Below are 19,691 nucleotides of genomic sequence, written 5' to 3' on the forward strand. Positions count from 1 at the left end.
CAAATTGCTCCACATGTTGGACCCCTTTTGTCCCTGTGAGACCTTAATTTGGTCTTGTCTGTCTTGCAGACTTCACCTTTTGAGCCTTCATGAGAGTTTCCCTTGATGCTGCTTAGGGCAAGGTGGACTTTTTGGTTGCCATTACTACATTGACTAGCAGGGTCTTGGGGCTGTCTGTGCTCTCCTGCAAGGAGCCTTTCCTGGTTCTTCTCTAGGATAACGTTGTATTGAGGCCCCGGTTCTTTCTCACCTAAGGTGTGTGTTTTGTTTTGTTTTTTTTGTTTTTGTTTTTTTTTGGTTCTCTTTGAATTAGAACATTGTTTTGTTCCTTTATCCTATTCCCAACCATCCTAGGGCTTCACTCCTTGGTTTTTGTTCAAGCTATTCAAACTTATTTGAAGTTTACAGCTTTGTTTTAATAGTTCCTGTTTGTTCCTTGTAAGGGTCCTTGCAAGAGTCAGGCTGCCTCTCGATCCACTATTTTAAAGGTGGATTCGTCAGCTTGTCTCTCTGGTCTGTGGCATCAAAGGGAAGGTTCCTCCTTTCCTAGTCAAAGCCCATTTCACCAGGAATGGAGTGCTTCCTGGGCAAATCAATATCATACTCAAGTTTGTAAGCTGCTGCCTGGTATTCTCTTTATACGTTTACTAAAGGCTGGTACACATGGTCCGAATATCGGCCCATTCAACGGAAATGAGCCACCATTCAGCCAGTGTATATAGCAGCCTGTCCAGCAGAAGCCAGCCTAACGTCTGGCTTCAGTCAAACAGGCATACCTTAAAAACTGGTGTGTTTTTTTTGGGGGGGGGGTGGGGGTGGGGGGGGGAGTTTGGTCTCCCTGGCAGTTCCCCTGTCAGAACACAATAGCTTAACGGTGAGATTGCTGTACTAACATTGCATAGTTAGTACAGCGAGCACCCTTTTTTTTTTTTTTTTTTTTTTTTTTTTTTTTTTTTCGTTCAGCCTGATGCGTTTTTTTCAAATATAAAATTCTTATTAATTTCAAACTCAGGGAAAGAACAATTCAGGTACATCAATGACATGAAAATAAGGGGGTCATGGTCCATTTGACATACCATAATATGCATACCATAATCTGCAGTGATTCCACCAATGGGATCAATTAAATGAAATGGCATAGATACAAGGAACGGATAAACAAAGTATATATCTGCCATCTAATACCAGTATTCAATTTTGCTGAGTAATAAACTATACAAAATTCCGATAAGACCATGTCTAAATCACTCTTTCCCTGCGTAATTAAATGCTTCTAGGAACAAAGAAGAGGAGAAAAATAGCTCTAAGAGAAGAGTAGTAAGTATGAGAAGAATAGAAAAGGAGGGGGGACCCCCAATAGCGATGGACTTGAGCCTGATATATATTGATCCAGATCTCGTATTAACAGTCTGTCTATGGCCAGAGCATAGATACCCCTTCATCAGACAAGATGACCATGTTCCATAGCCTCCATGCCTTTGAATGTGTCTCCTGTTTATTTTGTGTTGTAAGAACCAAGTCCTCCAGCTTCTTAATATCCTCTACTTTGCGTAGCCACGTCCCAATAGATGGAGGTGTATGTGTCTTCCAGAATAGAGGGATACAGGATTTGGCTGCATTATGTAAATGCTGTACTATAGATTTGTTATATTGTTTCGCTGGGATTTTGGTAACATGAAGTAAAAAGAGCAGACAGCTTTTTAATGGGGTCTACCCTTATCTGTTTTGGGGTTTATTACCTTGTTGCTGGTTTGCCCTCCCCTCATGTTCAGTGCTTTGGGGACATCCCAATTAGTCGTGAGTATGTGGTGCTTTGTGTCTTCTGATGTACTATTCGGAAATTTAAGATTTTTGGTTTACCTGTAAAATCCTTTTCATGGAGTATGTCACGGAATCCCTCCTCTTTGTTCCTTATTATCCGCTATAAAACAGAGGCTTACCTAAGCGGTGTTATGCCTAGGCAGGGATTTCTTTCTATTTTTGCCTGGGGTCCATTCACAAGAAAGTGTTCTGTGATATATTTAAAGAAAAGGATTTTCTCCTAATATCTTTATTTTGTAAACTACAAATGGCATCAATCAACCATATAATGAAGATGAACAAAGGCAGACATGTTTGAAGTCCAGCCTGTGTGACAGCCATGGCTGCCTCCATAGATACAATAGAAAAGTTAGCATAGTCACGAAGGGACATGAAGTGTGTCATTTGCAGGATATCCAAGTAAAAATGAAGGCACAATGCCTTAAATAAAGAAAGCTAATGTAGCTACTACATCTAATGACTGGTAAACTACAATATTTAACATTTTCATTTTTGGGTTTACATAATCTTTAACCGCTTGCTGACCGCCACATGTACATATACATCGGCAGAATGGCACGGCTGCGCAAATGGGCGTAGCTGTACATCCCTTTGTATTTCCCGCCGTGTGGTCGTGTGTGTGCGCCACTACAATTTGAAGTTCGAAGAAAGGAGGTTTAACCTAAGAATGTGGAAAGGGCTCTTTATTGTTAGAGCAGTTAAAATGTGGAACTCCATCCTCTAGAAAGTAGTACTAGCTCAGTGTCAACAGCTTCAAAAAATGTGATATCTTCCTTAAGAAAGAGAATATGGGAGGCTATGGGAATTTTTGGTGTATTGAAATTTTGTGTGTTGGAGCTCGCATACACACACCAGATCTACCTTTCTTTTTCAGCCTTATAAACTATGTAATGATCACACTGCAGCCATCGGAGAGGTGCTGCTATTCTTTAATAAAGAACACCTCCAGGAAAAAAATAAACTTTTATACCACCTCCTGGATAACTTCCTGTTATTTTCCAATTTACACTTAACTTGTACGCCATTGCTTTCTCTATCCTAAATTGTATGCCACAGCTTTCTCTATCCTTCCATTGCTCTGAAAGCAAATTTGTGTCAAGCAATCCTGTCTGCCCCTATTCTCCCCCAGGTATGTACAGGCCATCGGGACTACTGGGAGTTTCCCGGTGGGCCGATGGCTCAGTGGGCCGGTTTCAGCGGCTGCCTAATTTGCCTATTGAATCGTTCTTCACTGGGGAGGACCGCGGCGATCTGCCCGTCAGTCACCAACAGCTGGCGCCTGACGGGTAGATCGAGATTTAGCCAACATGCAGAGTAGCGCAGGAAGTGTCTGTGATAAGTTCACTCTCATGTCACGCTGCTCCCAGACGGCCCCTCCTCTCTTCTCGTCCTTCCCAGTCCCAGATGATATCACAAGCAAATGGGGATAGACGAGAAGAGGAGGGGCCGTCGGAGCAGCGTGACATGAGAGAGAACTTATTACAGACGCTTCCTGCGCTACTCTGCATTTGAAGTAAAAGGCTAGAAACTATGTGCCCCATGTACCCTGATGTCACGTGCCCCATGTACCCTGATGTCACGTGCCCCATGTACCCTGATGTCACGTGCCCCATGTACCCTGATGTCACGTGCCCCATGTACCCTGATGTCACGTGCCCCATGTACCCTGATGTGTGTAGTGATATAGTATAGTGGGTAGATAATTAATTAGTAGTTATTATAATCTTCCACAGCAACCCAATTCTTCCAGAGAGATGCACTTTATTGACTTCCAACACAGAACAAAGTCTTGCAACAGATGACAAAATCCAACAGTAAACGAATACTAGCCTTCAGAGTCCCATGTTTCCTAGACCTGTGCCTTCATAATCACACAGAGACCCAGTGAATAGACTGAACGCCATGTTATATTCACTATACACTGAATGGCTGAGCAATTTGATTGGCCGTTTCCATTAGGCCTTTGATCTGCTTCTGTCTTTCAGAGTGACCGACAATGACCCCTAGCCGTAAATGGCTGCAGACATAAACTGCCCTAATTTGCAATCTTGCATTTTAACATTAACATAGCCCAGAGTCACTATCTGTCCCCTTTGATATGTGGAGTAAATTTTGTTTGGCCACTTCCCCTTTGATCAACAAGTCCCCTTTGAACAATGTGCCCTTATGTGCTGTTCCCTGGTGCCCTGCACCCCGATGTGCTATGCCCTGTACCCCGGCGTGCTATGCCCTGATATGCTGTGTCCTGTACCCTGATGTACTGTGCCCTGACATGCTGTGTCCTGTACCCTGATGTGCCATGTCCTGATGTATCCTGATGTGCCCGGTCCTGATGTGCCCTGTCCTGTGCCGTATCCAGATGTGCTGAGCCCTGAAGCGCTGTGTCCTGTGCCCTGATGTGCCATGTTCCGAGCCCTGATGTGCTGTGCCCTGATGTGATGTGTTCTGTGCCCTGATTGTGCTGTGCCCTGTGCCCTGATGTGCTGTACTCTGATGTGCTGTGCCCTGGGCTGGGCTGGATGAATCCCAGGGCCACATTTTTGTCCCAGTCCAGCCCTGTTCTCCCCTGTTTATTCTTAAAATACTTTTGTGTTTCGTGAATGGGTTTACACAATACAAGGTTTCTGTGATTGGACAAGAGGAAAAGAGGGGTGAAATAGAGTGATGGTCACTGTGTAGGCTAGCCACATGTCTCCTATAGGAGTGATAGAAGTATAGCCAAAGCTATAACATGAGTGCTCAATGTGTAAATTGTAAATGACGGAAAGTGATCCAGGGGGTGGCATACACCTACTGACATTTAATGATTGTAGCTAAGCAGATTTTTTTTTTTGTTCTTTAAGGTGCCATGGAAAGCGGAGACCTCTCTATGTGGTGGGGCATCCAATCAAATGGTGAATCTCCATTTTTGAAATCCTCTTTAAAATATAGCCAGTTGTAATTTGGTCTCTGTAAATAATGAATATAACTAGAAAAGCTACAATTTCTGGGGAAATTGTGTGAAGTGTTCTTGCCTCCACCAGTAGTCTACAACTGGAGTGGGCGGAGTAACTGGGAGGAGTGGCTTGAGTAACTGTTGTGTGGTTGGACTGGGCAGAGTAACTTTATGGAGTGGGCAGAATAACTGTGTAGAGTGTTTGGAGTGAATAAAGATAGTAAACATTACACTAACCAATTGATCAAGTTTAAAAAGTGCACATGACAAGCTTGATAGAGTGAGAAATGCATTTCAACTTTTATTTATATAGCACATTTAATTGCAACGTTGTTACCCAAAGTGCTTCACAGTTACATTAAAACATACATTTATAAAAACATTAGCAGCATTATCAAGCCTAGCAGATGAAGGTATGACTACATGCATTTGGGGGGTCTCAGCATCTTGATGTAGAATAGAGGTGAAGGTGTGCTATCTGTTTGATGATAATCATTGTTTACATCCACTGTTTCCTGGCAACGCTCATGCCCTATTTATGCTTCACAACCACTGCTCAAAACACAATACACAGGATCATGATAGCTGTAATAACTGTGCAGTACATCAAACGGTCGTATTTTAAAAACTGTAAATCCTACAGTGAAGAGCTTTATATTGTGAGAATTGTAAGACCCAGACCTAGATTTTGGTGGATAGTATGTCTCTGAAATATTAAAAATGAAGGCACAGTCGAGGTTTAGATATTGTCCTTCAAATTTGAAGTGGCTAGAGTGGAGTTTCAATGAATGTCAATGGACATCGTGAGTTGCAAACAAATGGTCATATTGTGAAAACTATCAGGGCTATGGCTTAGCTATGTTTAGTGGCAGCAGGGATAGCTGAACATTTTGATATAAGATTTGTGTAGGTGGGCTTGAAAATGAGGGAGTGGTGGCAGTTTAGAAATCATGTCCTGATTTTTCAGCTTTTGTCACCTCCCACTGTAGTTTTGAACATTTTGCCATTCAATCCTATGGGACCTATTTCGCCCCAAAAACGATGATATTTCGTGAACCATTCAGCGACACGTTCCACAAAGTAATAGCACACCAATTGGTGAACAATCCGCACGTTTTGGTATATTACTGTCTATGTAGTGTAAAAGCTGTGGGAGGAGTTAGGGTGGTAAATTTGGCTATAATAAGAATAATAATATATATGTGAGATAACAGTAAGTGGTCTTGCTATGCAAGAACACTTAATTATTTTGCCACTGGCATCATTGATAATACTTAAAGGGGTTGTAAAGGTAAAAATTTTTTCACCTTAATGCATTCTATGCATTAAGGTGAAAAAACTTCTGACAGAACCGCCGCCCCCAGGCCCCCCGTTTTACTTACCTGACGCCTCGAAAGTCAGCTTCGCGTTCCCGACATCTGTTCCTCCGCTCACCCTGGCCGCTGATTGGCTGCAGTGGATGGATTGAAAGCAGCGCAGCCATTGGCTCGCGCTGCTGTCAATCACATCCGATGACGCGGCGCGCCGGGGGGCGGGGCCGAGTGATACAGCGAGCGGCTATAGCCGCCGGCTGTATCACGGGAGCGCGCCCGCAAGCACTCACCACCGTGCGAGGGAGCTCGCATTAAGGTGGTGAATGCTTGCGGGGAGGAGCTGAAACAGCCGCCGAGGGACCCCAGAAGACGAGGTTCGGGGCCACTCTGTGCAGAACGAGCTGCACAGTGAAGGTAAGTATAACATGTTTGTTATTTTTAAAAAAAAAAAAAAACACCTTTACAAACGCTTTAATTGTGTGGCCAACAGAAGTATACTAAACTTGTTAGTGGACTTTTCAACTCTGGCCTTTCAAATCTTTGTTCGTCACCTAGTTTTAGTATGTGATTCTTTCTTGCTTTGTTATTTAGGCCCGGTGGTTACAGTTATTTCAACTGGTAGAAAAGCAGTGTCAAGAGCAGATCGATGCTCAGCAAGAACAATTTACCCATCAATTACAGGTAAGGCACATATTTCTTTCTGTTCACAGAGCAGCTTTTATACATCTATTTTTTTTTTTTTTTTGTCTTTTAACATTTCTTCTTCCCAATAAGCGTATATTGATTGGTTTGCGCAAAAGTTTTATAGTGTCTACAAACTACAGGCTAGATTTATGGACTTTTATTTATTATTTTTTTTTACTAGTAATGGCGGCGATCTGCGATTTTTTTTTTTTTTTTTTTTTTTGTGACTGCGACACATTGCGGCAGACAAATTTGGCAGGGAAGGGGGTTAACATTATATGTTCCCTCAATGTGTTTTCTTACTGTGTGGGGGAAGTGCTGACAGGAAAAACAGAGATCGCTGTTCCTAATCACTAGGTACAGCAGATCTCCATGTTGTCCCCTGTCAGAACGGGGATCTGCCTTGTTTACATATACAGATTCCCATTCTATCTCTCTGTGCCACGATCGCGGGTGGCCAGCGGACATCTGGTCCGCCAGACACGCGCATCGGCTCCTCCGTGCAGCGGACGCGTGCCCACACTATCCATTTCATATAACGACGTACATGTACGTCGTTTCGCGCAATAGAGCTGCCCTGCTGTAGTATATATGCGGTGGGTGGTCTTTAAGTGGTTAATCAGAAAAGAAATCCGCCAAATAGTTGATTATCAAAATAATCATTAGTTGCAGCCCTAGTCTCAACTGTTCAATCAATTTTTAGATCCTGGTCTCAACTTTTCGATCTACATTTAGATCCTGGTTTCAACCGTTTGATTTACTTTTAGATCTTGGTCTCAACTGTTCGATCTATTTTAGATCCAGTTCTCAACTGTTTGATCTACTTTTAGATCCTGGTCTGAAATGTTCGATCTATTTTTAGATCCTGGTCTCCACTGGTTGATCTATTTTTGGATCCTGGTGTCAACTATTCGATCCATTTTTGGACCCTGGATCTAAAGAGAACTGAGAACTTGTGAATGTGTGAGGAGCAATGTCTCATGGGACATCTTGTCCTGGGCAGGAGAAGGAAGTGACTTAAAGTGGATGTAAACCCAATGTCATCCTTTTTAAACTACTGCCATAGGGGTTATCTATAAGGATATACATGCCTCCTGCATGTATCTTTACCTGTCAAATGTCTCCCCTCTGTCTGTTATAAGAACCCAAAAACGGCATATTCTGTGGGTGGGTCTGTTGTCTGGAGCTCAGTGGGTGGAGTCGTGATGTCAGTAGACTCCCCACCCACCTCTACACTCTCCTTGTCAATATTCATTTTCTCCTGCACTGAACTTCTGCTATAACCTCTAACATCCAGTGAAAAGATAGGAAAGTAACCACATGACTTCAGCATGCCAAATCATGCTGAGGCGTGGAACAGCCAATCCTTGCAGAGCTGCTGAAGAAAGGGCTAATGCATGTCTTAGGCTAGTGCACGAGATATGTAAATCACCTGTCACTCATAGCAAGGGGGAGGATTTGACAAAGTTTTTCTCTGTTTGTCAAGATTTATCTCGCTGAACAATAAAAGTGGATTGCTCAGAGCTGGATTAACTTTGTGACAAGACTGGGCTCAAATGATAGGAAATCTTATACTCTACTATGACATAAAAAAAAAAAAAAAAATATTTGGGGTTTACATCCACTTTAAAGTGATTCTGAAGGCAGAAGGTTTTTTTACCTTAAAGGAGAAGTACAGACAATGCTTGTTTGACTGTACTTCTCGTATGGTCTACAGGAGGGCATTTCGTTCTGCACTCCTGTGACCGGCTGTCATCTGACGTCTCAGAGCCAGTCCAGGCTGGGGAAAGATCCCGACCATATGTTCGGGATCCACCCAGGAGCCTGGACCAGCATCTGGCTCAGCCTGCTCCCACCCCTCCACAGATAAGTACTCCACTAAGTTGGTGGGGGGGCAGAGCAGACAGCAGTGACTGAGAGCCATGAGCTCTCTGCTCACAGAGCACTGAGAGCTGAGCGATCGGCGGTTTTTGATCGCTCAGTTTTCAGTCGTAGAGCCGGTGGGGGACAGATGCAGCTTTGGACTGAAGCTGCATCTGCCTAGGTAAGTAGGTCAAGCACACAGTGCAGACAGGGATTGAGCCTGCACGGTGCCTTCATAGCAAGCGGCTTGCTATGGAGGCACTCTAAAGGCAGGAAGAGCCAGGAGCGCTGGTAGGGGACCCCAGAAGAGGAAGAGGAGGATTGGGGTTGCTCTGTGCAAAACCATTGCACAGAGCAGACAAGCATGATATATGTTTGTAAATGTTAAATTTAAAAAAAAACTATCACTTTAAGACCCCTTTCACACTGGGGCAGTGTGGATGTTAGAGGTAAACCGCCGCTAGTTTTAGCGACGCTTTATTTATTTATTTATTTATTTATTTCAGGTACTTATATAGCGCCGTCAATTTACGCAGCGCTTTACATATATATATTATACATTCACATCAGTCCCTATACCCTCAAGGAGCTTACAATCTAAGGTCCCTAACTCACATTCATACCTATACTAGGGACAATTTAGACTGGATCCAATTAACCTACCAGCATGTCTTTGGAGTGTGGGAGGAAACCGGAGTACCCGGAGGAAACCCACGCAGACACAGGGAGAACATGCAAACTCCAGGCAGGTAGTGTCGTGGTTGGGATTTGAACCAGCGACCCTTCTTACTGCTAGGCGAGAGTGCTACCCACTGCGCCACTGTGCTGCTTTACCGCTTTGAAAGCAGGGTCAGTAGAGGAGTGGAGTATACATCGCTTCCCCATCGCCCCAAAGATGCTGCCTGCAGGTCTTTTTTTTTTTTTTTTTTTCCTGTTCTGCAAGCGCACTCGGGCTTTCACACTGGGGCTGCAGAAGCAGTTTACAGGTGTTATTTTTAGGGCAAAAACCCCTGTAAAGCGCCTCAGTGTGAAAGGGGTCTTAGGGTTCTGTGTAGGGAGGATCCGCATCTGAACCTAGAAAAGCTAAAGACTACTATCGTATAATATAATGTATAGTATTATATATTTTCATATATAACATACTGGTAATATAATTCTGTCTGAAAATCTGCAAAAAAAACGTGTTTTAGGTCTTTTTACATTTTTTTTATTCTTTCTTTCCTTTTATAGCTGGTTATTTTATATTTACCACTGCATATAGATATTCAAGAATAATATGTTTTTTTAAAACTTTATTATTATTATTATTTAAATTGTGCAGCAAACTTTTTTTTTTTCTTGAGGTTTTTATCCAATTTAATTGGCCAACTAATTGATTTAGAAAATAATTGTTAGTTGCAGCCCTAATTTGGGTAATTTCTGTTGTTATGGTTTAAAAAGAAGCCAAACAACTATGTGATGATGATAAATGGCTTCATATGATCATTGTCCTTAAAAGCATGATTAGTCATATTTTCAATATCAATGCCATGATCTCACCAATTCTGCCAGGGTATGCAAACTTTTGAGTATGTGTGTATGTATAGATAGATGGATAGATTTATTACAATCAACTGCCTGTTTTGCCATTTTTTGTTCTTTTTTTTTTTTTACCACCCAGTAGTATATTAGTGTTACTAAACCCACAACAGTAAAATCAGTCTACATATGCAGTAAAGCATGCTTGTTATACTGTGGAACCTAAGGGGTAATCCTCTGCATTGTGTAAAAAGGCTGTTTGATCCTGTCTTTTCTGATCCTTCCCTTCTTCCACAGTCCCTAATTCATCTGCTGATGACCCTTGGGGGCACTCTGCACATGCTCAGTTTGGTGTGTATTGCTAGAGTGCTTGTTTTTTTGTTTTTGTTCTGCATGTGATCAGCACAGGCATACTTGCCAACAGTCCCGATTTTCCCAGGACAATTCCCGATTTTGCGACCCTTGTCCCGATCTGAGGCTATCCCGATCAGAATCCCAAGATTTTGCTTTTGTCCCTGGAAATTGGGACTGTTTTCGGCACCGCAGCTTCTGGCTCCAAAAATATGGCCACCGCTGCAAAATCTCTTTCCGGCTAGCAGGTTCTTTCCCTTATGTTTAGTGCAGAGGGGAGGGGCCTCCGTTTTGTGCAGCGGCTCTTCAGTGTACAAGTGGACAATTCTCTTGTAGACTGAAGCCGGTTAGCTGCACGGGTCGGAGCCCCCTCTCCACTGAACACAGGGAAACGAGACCTGCAAAGACACATGGAGCTGCCGCCACCCTTCCGCTCTGTGGCCTGCTGCCGGTCTGTGAGAGGCAGAGCCAAGGGACTCTACTGCACTGGGGGCACCTGAGATGTAAGGAGGCACTCCGCTGGGGACACCTGATGTAATGAGGCACTCCGCTAGGGGACACCTGATGTAAGGAGGCACTCCGCTGGGGACACCTGACGTAAGGAGGCACTCCGCTGGGGATGCCTGATGGCATCTGGTGGCAGGCAACGTAGCAAGTGACACGCTCAGGGCTTCCACTGATTCTACATTATGGTGAGTTGAACTATTTCATTTTATATTACAGTGTAATAATAATAAATAATGCACTTCAATCATCCTGACACCATGACAACCATGGTGCCGGGATGATTGAAGCTCTAATACCAGATGTTTGGAGTATCTATCCATCCCTCTCTTTCCTTCTGTCTCCTTCCCTCCCTATTTCTTTCTTTCTCCCTCCATCCCTCGTTCATCTCAGACTCCAACCACACCCTTTTAAACCACACCCACTATTTAATTTAAACCACGCCCTTTTTTGCCACATTTTGCTTTTGTCAGAAACCATGAATCAAACTAGGACAGAAGTACCGTTAAATCACACTTGTATAATAATTATAATAATAATAATAAAAAGTAGTCAAAACATAGCCAGAGTTCAGGAACTGGAATGGATAGTCAGACAAGCCAAAACGCCAGGGAGCCAGAGATGAGCGTAGTAGAACAGCAAGCAGGATCTGGAGCCAGAAGGAATGTCAGCCAAGCAAGTCTTTAACAGGAACACAAGAGAGCATCTCTGGAGATGCAACCAAGGCGAAGGCAGAGCTTAAGTAGGCAGGACTGACAAGCAGGATATCATCAACAGGCGAGTCACTGTGGTGAGATAGGAGCTGGAAATTAGCCGACAGCTGAGTGGCCAGCTTCCAGAAGAAAGGGCTGAGCCCAAGCCTGACAGTACCCCCTCCTCAATGATCCCCCCCCCTCGGAGGACCACCAAGCTTGAGGGAAAAACGTCTATGGAAATCACGGAGGAGGACAGGGACATGTACGTCCGAGGATGAGACCCAAGAGCGTTCCTCCGGACTGTACCCTTTCCAATGCACCAAGTACTGTATGCACCCATGGAACCTACAGGAGTCAACAATGGACTGTACTTCATACTCCTCATGGTTCTCAACCTGTACAGGGTGAGGATGAGGTACCGAGATGGTAAATCGGTTGCAGACCAAAGGTTTTATTAAGGAGACCTGAAATACATTCAAGATACGCATATTTGAAGGAAGGTCTAATGCGTAAGCCACTGGGTTAATCCTGTGAAGAATACGGAAAGGCCCAATAAACCGAGGTGCGAACTTCAGAGCGGGAACACTAAGTCGGAGGTTGCGAGATGACAGTCAGACACTGTCCCCAACCTCGTAGGAAGGCGCAGGCAGGCGTCTGCGGTCAGCATGGAGTCTGTACCTATCATTAGCATGTCTCAAAGACTCCTGGACTTGTGCCCAAGTGGAACGAAGACCACAGAGATGCTCCTCTAACGCAGGAATACTCTGCGGAACAAACAAGTCAGGCAACATGGAAGGTTGGAAACCATAGTTCGCCATAAACGGGGACAATCGGGATGCAGAATTCAAGGCACTATTGTGCGCAAACTTCGCCCACAGTAATAGGTCTGACCAGTTGTTATGATGGTCAGAAATATAGCAACGTAGGAATTGCTCCAAGGACTGATGGCTTGTTCTGCGGCCACATTAGACTGCGGGTGATATGCAGAGGAGAAAGCAAGCTCAATTCCCAACTGTGCACAAAAGGCTTGCTGGGACACAAACTGACTACCCTTGTCAGAGACAATGACCTTGGGTAGCCCATGTTAGCGAAAGATCTCCCGAGCAAAAATCAAAGCCAGTTCCTTAGAAGTGGGCAACTTCTTAAGTGGGATACAATGGGACATTTTTGAGAACCTGTCAACCACCAACTGTGTTGCCCTGGTTGTTGGGTAACTCACAAAGAAATCCATAGACAGGTGGGTACAGGGCCTCTCTCCATTTGGTATGGGTTGTAGTAGGCCCACTGGAAGGTGTCATGTAGTCTTACTCTGAGCACACACGGAACAGGCAGCTACGAAGGTGGTTACATCAGCATGTAGACTAGGCCACCAGAATTGTTGGGAAATGGCCCAAAAGAGTTGATTCTTCCCAGGGTGGCCAGCAGCCTTGGGAGAATGGTAAGTTTGGAGCACGGCAGTACGGAGACTCTCTGGGACAAAGCATTGGTCACAAGGTTTCTCAGGAGGAGCATGGACCTGAGCAGCAAGAATTTTGTTACCCAAAGGAGAAGTGCGATTGGTGCGAACCGTAGCCCGAATACGATCAGGAGTAATTAGAGGAACCTGAACCGACTCCATCTTGGCAGTGGAGGAAAATTGTTGTGACAAAGCGTCAGCCCTTACATTCTTAGTACTGGGTAAGAATAAGACAATGTAATTGAAACTAGACAAGAAAAGAGCCCATTGCGCCCTTCTTGGAGAGAGGCGTTTAGCCTCAGTCAAGAATGTGAGATTCTTATGGTCAGTAAGAATGAGAACTGGCACAGTGGTACCTTAGAGGAGATGCCTCCATTCTTTCAGGGCTAAAATGATCGCAAACAGCTCTCTGTCACCAATCTCGTAATTGCACTCCGCAGGTGACAATTTCTTGGAAAAGTAGCCACAAGGATGCATAGCGCGCTCAGAGGTAGGACGTTGAGACAGAAGGGCGCCAGCTCCAGTCTCCAGAAGCATCAATCTCAAGGATAAAAGGTAACGTAGGATCAGGATGTGCCAACACAGGAGCAAAAACAAAGGCAGCCTTGAGACTCTCAAAGGCCTTAATGGACTCTGGAGACCAACTCTGTGGGTTACCGTCCTTTCTGGTCATATCAGTCAGGGGCTTGACCAGAGACAAGAAGTTACGAATAAACTTCCGATAATAGTTGTCAAAGCCAAGAAATTGCTGCAAAGGATGTAAACCCGCGGGGCCACTGTAGGACTGCTGAAAGTTTCTCTGGGTCCATCGAAAAACCAGCAGTGGAAATGACATAACCCAGGAATTTAACCTGTTCACAATGGAATTAGCACTTCTCCAATTTACAATAGAGATTGTTCTCTCTTAGTTTCTGAAGCACACGACAGACATCTGTGTGGTGGCTCTCCAGGGACTTGGAAAATATGAGGATATAGTCGAGATAAACCACTACTCATAACTGCAACAAATCTCGGAGGACATCGTTAATAAATTACTGGAAAACTGCCGGGGCGTTACAAAGGCCAAAAGGCATTACGAGGTACTCATAATGACCTGTTCTGGTATTAAACGCGGTTTTCCACTCGTCGCCCTCCTTAATCCTCATGAGCTTGTATGCCCTTCTCAAATCAAGCTTCGTAAAAACCATTGCTCCCTTGAGGCAGTCAAATAACTCCGTAATCAATGGAATCAGATAGGCAGTCTTAATCATGAAACGATTGAGATCCCTATAATGAATACAAGGTCTCAGTTCACCACTCCTGTTCTTCACAAAGAAGAAACCTGCACCAGCAGGAGATGAGGATTTGTGGATGAAACCTTGAGAAAGTGAGTCTGCAACATACTCCTCCATGGCCTTATGCTCCAAGACCGACAAAGGGTAAACCCAGCCATGAGGGGATATGGCACCAGGTTGAAGGTCAATTGTGCAATCATACGACAGGTGTGGAGGCAAACCACTGGCTTAACCTTTGTCAAAGACATTGCTAAAATCGCAGTACTCCTCCGATAGGGAGGAGAGTGAAGAGCTGCACAGGACCTTGGCTGCCTTCTGGAAGCATGTCTTACTGCACTGTGGCGACCAGGAGAGAACCTCAGCACAGAGCCAATCAAAAGAGGGGTTGTGCCTCTGTAACCAAGGATAACCAATAAACAGTGAAAAATTTAAGTAAGGAAATAACTTGAAATTGGATTATTTCATGGGGGAAGAGCCCCTATGGCGATGGACAACAGAACCGTCTCATGAGTCACATGGGCAGGCTGTAGAGGTCTCCCATCAAGAGCCTCAATGGCAAATGGAGTGTCATGCAGCGGAATCGAGTGCTGCGATACAAAGTCAGCATCAATGAACAGGCCTGCAGCCCCAGAGTCGAATAGAGCCTGTATCTCGACGGACGACTCAGCCCAAGAAAGGGTGACCGAAACCAGGGGCTTATCCTTCTGGATAACTGGGGACGAAACAACTCCACCCAAGGTCTCTCCGTGACAGGACCTCAAGGTTCGGGCGTTCCCTGGATGGGTAGGACAAGACTTCAGAAAGTGACCTGCATGACCACAATAAAGGCACAATCTCTCCCTCCTGCTAAGGGTTCTCTCATCCGCAGAGAGATGCGTGAAGCCCAAGTGCATGGGTTTATCTTCACAGACCGACTCGGTCTCAGGAGGCATGGGAGGTGAGGGAGGCAAGGGTGGGACTGCTAAGTTCGGAGACAAATGTACAAGAGGCTTCCGCAAGCGCTCCTTTAAAAGGGAGTCTTTCTCTGAGTCTGGAGTCAATGAGGATGGCAAACGTGATCAACTTCTCCAGCTCAGTGGGTATATCTCGGGCTGCTATCTCATCCTTGATGGTATCCGAGAGACCATGAGAAAAAGCAGCCACGAGGGCTGCATTGTTCCAAGCAACCTCTGCTCTCAGAGTACGGAATTCAGTGGTGTAATCGGCAAAATTTTTCGTACTCTGTTTGGTGAACATGAGGCACTTGGCAGCAGAAGCGGAGCGTGCGGGAACGTTTAAATACCCTTTTTAAAAGAAGCCACAAACTCAGGGTAACTCAAGACAACAGGTTTTTACGTCTCGCATAGAGGGTTTGGCCAGGCCAAGGCTCTCTCAGAAAGCAAAGCTATCATAAAACCTACTTTGCTTTTGTCCGTGGGAAATGCCTGGGGCAGCATCTCAAAGTATATCTCCACCTGGTTGAGAAACCCTGTGCATTGTACTGGATCGCCCCCAAATCGCTGGGGAAGCGGAGTGGAACCAGACATACCGCTTATAGAGGAAATACTCGAGGCGGGTGCCTGCACAGAGACTGGAGCAGCAGCAGGGACGACCTGCAACACAGGTTGTACCGGAGCAGCCACAGTGGGAGATTCCAGGTGAGCCGTGCAACTCAGGAGCATTTGTAACGCCATGGCAAACTGATCCATGCGGTGATCCTGCTCATCCAATCTGGAAAAAATATTACCAACAAGTGGATTGACTGCATCTTCTGAATTCATGGCCTGCGCCTACTGTCAGAAACCATGAATCAGACTTGGACAGAAATACAGTTAAATCACACTTGTTGAAGAATAATAAAAAAAGGTAAACCGAGTAAACGTAGTCAAAACATAGCCAGAGTTCAGGAACCGGAACGGATAGTCAGACAAGCCAAAATGTCAGGGAGCCAGAGATGAGCATAGTAGAACAGCAAGCAGGATCTGGAGCCAGAAGGAATGTCAGCCAAGCAAGTCTTTAACAGGAACACAGGCGAGCGTCTCTAGAGATGTGACCAGGGCGAAGGGAGAGATCGTGTGGACTAGACGGCTTAATCACTTACCGACCGCCGCACGACGATGTACGTCCAAACTTTGAACAGGGATATCGTTGTTATGGCAGCAGCTAGCTGCCATAACCCCGGTATCCCCGTTTTCGTGCGGCGGCCGGCTTTCAGATAAAAGTGGTCCCTGTGGCGGATTCGACGTGAGATCACTTTTATCGGTGGTGGGAGAGGGGCCCCCACCCGCCGCGATCCAGTGCCCTCCGCTGCTTACCGGAGCCGTCGGTAGCGGCGGAGGCGATCGCGTCCTTCCCTGTGGTGTGCCTGGAGACGAGTGAGGCTAATATGGTGCCCACTCGTCTCCATGATACTGCTGGGCGGAAGCGACGTCAAAATGTCACTTCCGTCCACGCCTCTTAAAGGCATATTTTTTTCAATGTCATTTTTTTAAATTACTTTTTTTTATTTATTTATTTTTTTTTTTTAGTTGCATTTTAGTTTAAATATGAGATCTGAGGTCTTTTTGACCCCAGATCTCATATTTAAGAGGACCTGTCATGTTTTTTTCTATTACAAGGGATGTTTACATTCCTTGTAATAGGAATAAAAGTGACACAATTTTTTTTAAAAACAGTGTAAAAATAAATAAAATAATGTAAAATAAATAATAAAATTTTTTTTTTTTTTTTTTTTTTTTTAAAAACCCCCCCGTCCCGACGAGCTTGCGCGCAGAAGCGAACGCATACGCGAGTAGCGCCCGCATATGAAAGCGGTGGTCAAACCACACGTGAGGTATCGACACGACCGGTAGAGCAAGAGCAATAATTCTAGCCCTAGACCTCCTCTGTACCGCAAAATATGCAACCTGTAGAATTTTTTTAAACATCGCCTATGGAGATTTTTGAGTGTAAAAGTTTGATGCCATTCCACGAGCGGGCGCAATTTTGAAGCGTGACATGTTTGGTATCAATTCACTTGGCGTAACATTATATTTCACAATATAAAAAAAAAAATTTGGCTAACTTTAGTGTTGTCTTATATTTTTTTATTCAAAAAAGTGAATTTTTTCCAAAAAAAGTGCGCTTTTAAGACCGCTGCGCATGTACGGTGCAAAAAAAAGTATTGCAACGACCGCCATTTTATTCTCTAGGGTGTTAGAAGAAAAACCATATATAATGTTTGGGGGTTCTAAGTAATTTTCTAGCAGAAAAACCTGTTTTAAACATGTAAACACCTAAAATCCAAAACGAGGCTGGTCCTTAAGTGGTTAAGTAGGCAGGACTGACGAGCAGGATATCATCAATCAGTGAGTCACTGTGAAGAGATAGAAGCTGGCAATTAGCCGATAGCTGTGCGGCCAGCTTTGAGAAGGAAGGACTGAGCCCAGCCCTGACACTTTTCCCCTCTACACTACCCCTATAAACAAATGCCCCGCCCCTAATTATAATAAGACTCTGCCTACAGACAAAGTGGCCCTATAAATTTTTTTACAATGTTGGCAACTATGCACAGGGCCAGTCGGCACTGTCCAGACAGAGGGTCAGGGGTCATGCAGTGCTTGGCCGGACACTGGTAAGTCACAAGACTGCTATATACTGCTGATGAGGAAAGGTATTTAGCAGTTTATAGTTACTAAAACAATTGCATTTCCATGTTCTTTGTACTGTGGGAGACCAGATATAGTGAATGCAGGGTCCTGGGTTTAGTAACACTTTAATGTGCCTTCACTAAACAAGAATGCTGCATGTGCTAACTATTTGCAGCCTGCTGCTGTGTAAAAATACTTAATGCTGACAGAACATTAAGAAGATAAAAGGGCTGCGTATTTGTTTTGGGGAACCCTGTTAGTCAGAAACCTACTGTTTAGTTACTTGGACGAGGCAGATGTTTTGTTTTACGCTACCGACTTGCTGTACAAAGCCTTCCTGCATTGAAGCTGTGCTTGCTGCTGTGATTCAAATTACAGAGCAAACTTGCTTGGACTTTTCCTGGGTGTCCCTGTCTCATGCATGGCACCAATGCCAATACATGAGACAGGGACAATGGGTGCCAATGGTACCAATGCCATTGACAGTTGATCCTGCCTCCCTTACATTACGCAAAAAGCATTTCCTAAAAATGGGCTTAAATTTAGGATAATTAGATTATGATTGATCTAAATTGTGAGGCTATATGAGATGGTTATTGGGAGAGCAGAAAATTAAGTGAGCTATTCATATAAAGATAAAATAACACAGGAAAATATATAAAATTGTGATTTAAAAAAAATACATAAAATGTTTAACCTTTCATTGCCACTGACTTAAAGCTTACACACTCTTGCGGGATTCTCTTCAAAAAACATATTTTACATTCTCCTTCAGGAATTGGCTGTTCAGGTGTGACCAGCCTGGGTCTCGCACCTCCATCTTGGTCCCGGTTCAGGCAGCAAGTCCCCCAATGATGCAGTTAGTGCTGCCCTGGACATTCTGTGAATGGGTTCTGCAGCCTCCTGGGATAGGTGACAAGGATATCCAAGGTAGCTGAGGAAGGAGGACATGTCATTTTGACCACGGCCAGAATGGTGGCAGGGTCAGAGCCCCTGGGGAAAAAAAAAAAACTAAAATAGCCCTGCCAAAAAAATAAAAACACTGGCTAGTTTTTCCTTTGGGGTTTTTTTTTTTTTTTTTTTTTTTTTTTTTTTACATTACCACCTGACTGTTAAAACACTTGCCACCAGAACAGAAAGTGAGGGAAAACCCTCTTTTTTGGCAATAACAAAACTATATTAAATATTAACAATGAATAACAGTCAGAAAAAAAAAAAAAAAAACATCTAGGGAGCTTTTCATAGTGAAATGCAGGATTGGTCACATACAATAATATTGGTATTTTTAAATGCTTATGCTGTATTTTATGAAGAAATGCTTTAGATATCTAGGGGGTGTGGAGATATTCGTCCTGTGAAACTGTAGGTATATTTCTTTAGCGCAAATGGGAGCAAAATTGAATGTTTAGGCTTTTTTCTTTCTAGGTAGAATGTTTTTCATAGAGTGAATCAGAAAAATACCACATTATGATTACTAATGGGAGCTAACGATTACAGTAAATTTGTATTTATTCCCTATGATTATCAGCTACATCTAGTGACCATAATGGGATATTTTCCTGATACACGCAACCTGCAGATAAAATGGCCTTATTACACTTGGTTTTACCTCTGTTCGCACGGCAAAGATGTACATGCAGGTTTACAGAACAAATAGCTCTGCACGTTT

At 44.1% G+C, this 19,691-nt stretch overlaps 1 protein-coding gene across 5 annotated transcripts in view; it reads left to right on the plus strand.

Annotated features, from left to right (window-relative positions):
* Positions 1-19,691, plus strand: part of MPHOSPH9 (M-phase phosphoprotein 9) — a 154,207-nt gene that overhangs the window by 20,595 nt on the left and 113,921 nt on the right. For 4 of the 5 annotated variants that reach the window (XR_012243919.1, XM_073627300.1, XM_073627269.1 and 1 more), the window contains 2 exons: positions 4,665-4,715; positions 6,661-6,750. Coding sequence is in view for 4 of the 5 variants with exons in the window: in XM_073627269.1 (XP_073483370.1) it covers positions 4,665-4,715; positions 6,661-6,750 (141 nt within the window). In the remaining variant the exon portion in view is untranslated. The remainder of the gene's footprint in view (positions 1-4,664; positions 4,716-6,660; positions 6,751-19,691) is intronic. The other variant, XM_073627280.1, reaches the window with a different exon arrangement.

Source organism: Aquarana catesbeiana, linkage group LG01, assembly GCF_042186555.1.
Source record: "Aquarana catesbeiana isolate 2022-GZ linkage group LG01, ASM4218655v1, whole genome shotgun sequence".
Lineage (NCBI taxonomy): Eukaryota > Metazoa > Chordata > Amphibia > Anura > Ranidae > Aquarana > Aquarana catesbeiana.